General features: G+C 53.0%; 2 protein-coding genes across 2 annotated transcripts; both read left to right on the top strand.

The window, feature by feature from the left end:
* On the top strand, positions 1 to 1,352 carry LOC131562630 (phospholipase A and acyltransferase 1-like). Its single transcript, XM_058812461.1, has 3 exons — positions 1 to 231; positions 425 to 693; positions 1,074 to 1,352. Exons 1-3 carry the CDS (start codon positions 114 to 116, stop codon positions 1,194 to 1,196), a joined length of 510 nt encoding a protein of 169 aa, XP_058668444.1. The 5' UTR covers positions 1 to 113; the 3' UTR covers positions 1,197 to 1,352.
* Positions 1,353 to 4,562: 3,210 nt separating this feature from the next.
* LOC131562700 (phospholipase A and acyltransferase 1-like) lies at positions 4,563 to 5,727 on the top strand. The gene is made up of 3 exons (XM_058812537.1): positions 4,563 to 4,740; positions 4,926 to 5,191; positions 5,502 to 5,727. The coding sequence occupies exons 1-3, from the start codon at positions 4,629 to 4,631 to the stop codon at positions 5,607 to 5,609; spliced, it is 486 nt and encodes a 161-aa protein (XP_058668520.1). The 5' UTR covers positions 4,563 to 4,628; the 3' UTR covers positions 5,610 to 5,727.
* Positions 5,728 to 6,000: the final 273 nt, after the last annotated feature.

The raw sequence follows: 6,000 nt of genomic DNA, 5'->3' as shown, positions 1-6,000 counted from the left end.
CGTGCCTGCGCTCCCGCCAGCTGCCCCTGCACAGCCCTCGCCTGCCCGCTGCGCTCTGCCCTGCGCTCAGCCAGCCCGGCTGCACCTGCACCGCCCCACTGCGCCAGCCCGGCATGGCAGAAGGCAGGAGCGACCCCCAGCCCGGGGACCTGATCGAGATCGACCGGCCAGGTTACCAGCACTGGGCCCTCTACGTTGGGGACGGATATGTTATCAACGTCACACCTGTAGGTAAGGCTTGTGCCGCCTGGCGAGATGCAGAGTGCGTGTTGAGATGCCCCAGGAGCCCTGTCTCCCTCCATGTGCTGCTGCTGGTAGACTCTGTGTGTGTAGATGACCTGTCCAGGAGCAGAGGAAACCCATCTGAGGTTGTGGAGAGTCCAGAGAGGGTCTGCCTGCCTTATCTCTTCCCTGACTTCCCCAGATGAAGGAGCCCCATCTCTGTTGGTGAGCACCACATCTGTATTCACCAAAAAGGCCAAGGTGAAGAAGCAGCTCCTGAAGGTGGTGGTGGAAAATCATAAATGGCGTGTCAACAACAAGTATGACCGCACCCGCACTCCTTTCCCTGTGAAGGAGATCATCCGGCGTGCTGAACAATGGATTGACAGGGAGGTGCCATATGATGTGCTTACCAGCAACTGTGAGCACTTTGTGACCATGCTGCGCTACGGAGAAGGAGTCTCAGACCAGGTGAGTGCCGGGGTGAGCCCTGGGCGCCTCCCAGAGCAGCTCCTGGCTGCTGGCTGTGAGCCGGGCACTGGGACACAGCCTGCAGCCTGCAGGGCACAGCCCAGTGCCAGGCGTGGGCTCCAAAGCAGCGCTGCCTCCCCAGAGCCCCTGGCCCTGCAGGGTCCCTGTGCTCTGGCTGCACCCTGGCAGTGCCCTCTCCCGGGGTGCCACCTCCTGGGGGGACAAACCTGGCTGCTGCCCCTTCTGCTAATGAGGCCCGTGCCTCTCACTGATTTATTTACCCTGAATATCCCTGCTTTTTCTCCATTATCATGCTGGGTGGGGAGTAGACATAAGTGCTCCTCGTATTTCCAACGTGTGTTTTACTTTCCCCTTTATAGGTCACAAAAGTAGTAATTGGTACTACAGCAGCTGTAGGAGGTATCCTTCTTGCTGGCCTTGCCACTGCTGTTGTGAAGAGCTTGTTTGGGGACTCGTCCAAGAGAGAGAGAAAGTACTACTGATGGGCTGTCAGGAAGAGCTCAGAGCAAGGCAGGGGGATCTCCTGGCCATAGCATTCACTGATCAGCTTTTGCTGCACCTGCCATCAAGGCTTCCTAGCAACTCTGCCACCTTTGCTGTAATCATTAAATAACATTAATATGACAATAAATAATTAATATTTAATAAAATAAATTGTCAGAAATACAAACTTTGATTGCCCGAAAATCTTCTTTTATCTAACTTTGCATCCAAGTTCAACTGTTCAGCCTTGGTTTTTCCTGCTATATCTTTAAGAAATAAAAAGTCAGGATTGGCACCATTTAAAGTGACCTCTGGCAGCACTAGCCTGGTTGCCATTTCTACTTTTAGTTAATTTCATTTTATTTCATTTTTGTGGTAGTCTGGGCGCATTTGCACTGGTGCAGGCTTTTCATCCCTATTCATCACTTGGTTCCTGTAGGCTTTTTTTGTATATCTGTGATTTTAACCTCAACTTTCCAGAAAAGTCAAAAAAGTACTGCTGGGGGTTTTCCAGCTGAGGGTCCAAGTAGGTGAGAAATCCCTGGCTGCAATGTCTGCAAAGGAGCAGGCAGGGCATGTGCAGTGTCTTGAGTCTGTACTTGTGCTGCTTAAACTGAGAAACTCCTGGGAGGTCAGAGGGAAGGTCAGGTCTTATAAGCTGTACCCTTCAGAGTTCTACAGGAGTGCTCTGGTTTTGGCATGCTGGTGTTTTGCATGGTTTTTCCCTGCCTAGAAAGAGTTTGCAAATGTACTGAGCCACACCATTTCCTTGTCACAAAGCTGATGTGTGCACTGTCTTGGAAGAAAACTCTTCAGGCTAAGTGTGCTTGATTGTCCTTTACCTGGAGCATCTGCCTGGAGTGTTTGGAAGCAGGTGAGCTGCATCCCACCTGTGAGACACAGAGTCTGTGCTGCTTTTGTTACAGGCAACTGCCTGGCCTGCAGGGACAGGTGAGAGCAGAAGAGCTGTGTGTGAGAGCCTGGCTGGTTTTGTCTGCTCTGAACAGGTTGTCCGGGTTTAACCCCAGCCAGCAGCAAAGCACCAGCTGCCCCTTGCTCACTCACTGCCCTGGCAGCCCCATCAGGGAGGGAATCCAAAGTGTAAAAAAAGAGTGGCTTGAGAAAAAGTCGGTTTAGTAGGTAAACCAAAAGCTTTGCATGCACCAAAGCAATACAAGGAATCAATTCATTGCTCTTTTAAACAGCAGTTTTTCAGTGTTTGAAGTAGCCAAGGCAAAGTATCCAGTTGTATTTTGTACTGCCCTTTGTTATTACATCTGAACAAAGTTCTTAATTTTAACACAGGAAAACACATTACAATCAAACTGAAAGGGAAACTCCTTTCTGGATTCCTGGAAATGGAATTGAAACTTCTGTCATGGATAAGCTATTGAGGTGGTTATACAGAACATCTGAACTTTTCTGCTCTCAGAGCATTCTCTCTGCACACCCTGACAAGTGAGCACCGTGTGAGGGCAGCATACAAACCTCTCACATCTCTACTTCATCCTACAATAAAGAGAACTGGTATTGTTTTATCTGGGGAATTGTCTTGCTGTTTGTGAAAGCTGCAAGATTACCCAAACTGCAGAAGTTTGCAGTTGTACTGAGCATCTCTTTGCACTCAGGGTGATGTTGTTCATTGTGGGCTGCCTTTTCTTGGAGCCTGGTGGGTGCATTGACAGGATTTGGTGGAACACTGCCCAAACCATAAGGTGAGAGTGTGAGGAGAAGCAGCAAAATCCATCAGTTTCTACACTCTGCACTTCTGAGCATTTCTAGGAAATGCTGGCAAGACCTGAGACCTGCTCAAGTTGCCATGGAATAGAGTCAAGGCTGTTCTTTTCCCAGCCACTGAGAGAAGAGCCCTGTGCTGTGCGGCAAACCCAGCACAAGCACAGTGTGTCCCTAAAAATAATGGAATTTGTAGGACATTAAACAATCTGAATGTGGTGCAAATCAGAGGATGAAAACCTGGGCTGATTCAGTACAAGACAGGGAATCCCCAGCATTGTGCACCCCTGAGCCTGGCTCAGGGGCCTCACCTGGTCTTCTTCATTCTGTTTGTAGGTGGGGTAATGTAAATCTAATCCATCAAGTTGGTGCTATAAAGTTTTTTGCATTTACACCAGGCTGTTTGCACTGGCCATTTACATCCTCTCTGGGTTTGGTATTGGTTAACTGGTACACAAGCCAGACTTTAAAGGTTGCTGTTTTACAAGATGATACCCTGCCACATGTATGGGAGCAGTGTCATGTGGAAGGGGCTAACAGTGGGCTTGTTAGCTAAAGGAGCGAGAAGAAGCTGAGAAGTAAGAAGAAGCTGATAAAGAGCTTTCTCTAAGGCTGTAACCAAAGAAATTGAGAGAAGAAAGGTAAGAGTACTTTGTAGCTAGACAAAGCATTTTTAGAAAGTTAGGTGAAGTCACTATAACTTTTCACTAATAGCACAGTATTGACTTATTGTAGCTAATAGTTAAGGTAGAAGAAAAGTAAACAATTAAAAAATGTATAAAAGATCAGCCATGTTCACTAATAAAGTGTTGCCAACTGAGACTACTTGTAGTCTCTCCTTTGTGTCGTGACCGCCTCGACTGCGACAGTGTCAGGGTTGTTGCCTGCCACGGAACAGAAGCACCCCTTGAGGGCAGGGGCATCTGGCAAAGAGGGGGTGGCCCAACTTCCGTGGTGGAAGGACCAGATTTTTCATCCAGCGGTGGTTTTGGCAACCTCGAGAGAAGAGCCTGGAGCAGGCGGCGGGTGTGCCCCGAGGGGCTGGATCCGGGGTAAAGCCGGCAGTGAGCCCGGCAGGGAACACCCAAGCGCCCTGTGCTCCCTTTTTATAGCGGCTAGAGGGGACTTTGAGCCCGGCCACGGCAGCAGCGGGACAGGTGCTGAGGTGAGCGGGGCTCGGGGGATGCGAGCGGGCGTTCCCAGCAGGACGCGGCCCCTGCAGGCTCTGCCGGGCGGCCGCAGGTGCCGCAGGGCCCGGGCCCGGCCGGGCAGCGCGGGCAGCCCCGGGGAGCCGCGTCCCGGCAGCGGAGCGGGCCCGGGCCGGCCCCGGCGGAGCCCCGAGCGGAGCGCGGCCGGGAGGGGAGCGCGGGCACGGCGGGCGGGCGGGCGGGCGGGGGCAGCCGGGCACGGCGGCAGCAGCCGGACGCCCGCCCGGCCCGGCCCGGCCCCGGGCGGATGCGCTGCCTGCGAGCGGCGCCCTTCGCTGCCTCGCCCTGCGCCGGCGGGCGGCAGCGGCCCCGAGCCGGCTCCGGCCCGGCCCCGCTCCGGCAGCCGCTGCCCTCGGCGCCCGCCGCTGACACCCTCCGTGCCTGCGCTCCCGCCAGCTGCCCCTGCACAGCCCTCGCCTGCCCGCTGCGCTCTGCCCTGCGCTCAGCCAGCCCGGCTGCGCCTGCACCGCCTCACTGCGCCAGCCCGGCATGGGACAGGACAATTGCAAACCCCAGCCTGGAGACCTGATCGAAATATTCCGACCATTTTACCAGCACTGGGCCCTCTACGTGGGGGATGGATATGTCATCCATGTGACAGGTAAGGCTTGTGCCACCTGGCAAGGTGCGGAGTGAGTGTTGGGATGCCCCAGGAGCCCTGTCTCCCTCCCTGGGCCCCTGTATGTGTAGCTGTTCTTTCCAGGAGCAGTCAGAAACCCATGTGAGGTCCTGGAGGGGCCAGAGAGGGCCTGCCTGACTGCCTTATCTTCTCCTTGGCTTCCGCAGATGAAGCCTCATCCATTTTGCTTAGCAGCTCTTCAATACGTGCCACAAGAGCCAAGGTGAAGAAGGAGGTCCTGAAGGATGTGGTGGGAAATCATAGATGGCGTGTCAACAACAAATATGACCGCTCCTGCACTCCTTTCCCTGTGGAGGAGATAATCCGGCGTGCCGAGCTATGCATTGACAGGGAGGTGCCATACAATGTGCTTAACAGCAATTGTGAGCACTTTGTGACAATGCTTCGCTACGGAGAAGGAGTCTCAGACCAGGTGAGTGTCACGGAGTGAGCCCTGGGTGCCTCCCAGAGCAGCTCCTGGCTGCTGGCTGTGAGCCGGGCACTGGGACACAGCCTGCAGCCTGCAGGGCACAGCCTGAGTGTCTCTGAGGCAGTGCCCTCTCCCTGAGTGCCACCTCCTGGGGGGACAAACCTGGCTGCTGCCCCTTCTGATAATGGGGCACATGGCTTTCAGTGATTTGTTTTCCCCTGAATATCCCTACCTTTTCTACATTATCATCTTAGAGCATTGTAAATATTAATGCCCCTCATGTTTCCAGCCTGTTTTGTTTTCTCTTTTATAGGTCAGTAAAGCAGCTACTGGTAGTGCTGCAGCAGCAGTAGGAAGTATCGTTCTTGCTGGAGCTGCTCTTGTTGGGATGGCATTGTCTGAGAGCACATCCAGGAGATAGTACCACTGGTGGGCTCTCAGGCAGAGCTCAGACCCGGTCAGTCAGAGTCCCTGGACACAGCAGTCACTGGCCAGCTTTTACAACACCTCCCATTAAGGCTTCCTTGCAATCCTGCCACCCTTGATGCAAACAGTAAGCAATCCTTAATAAAATGTCTGCAATACAAAATTGTATTGCCCTAAAATCCTCTTTTATCTGAATATTGTTTTGTGTGCAAGTTCAGCAGTCCAGCCTTGCTTCTCCCTGATATCCCATTGAGAAACAAAGTCAGTGATTTACAGGCATGCTCTAATTTTGGTATGATGGAGTTTTACTCACTTTTTCCCTGGCTACAAAGTGTACACTTCCCAGGCTCTTTTGACTTTCTTTGGGAGCAGCAGACTGCCCAGTG

Source organism: Ammospiza caudacuta, chromosome 11 (genome assembly GCF_027887145.1).
Source record: "Ammospiza caudacuta isolate bAmmCau1 chromosome 11, bAmmCau1.pri, whole genome shotgun sequence".
NCBI lineage: Eukaryota > Metazoa > Chordata > Aves > Passeriformes > Passerellidae > Ammospiza > Ammospiza caudacuta.
This window is presented reverse-complemented; position numbering and strand designations above follow the sequence as displayed.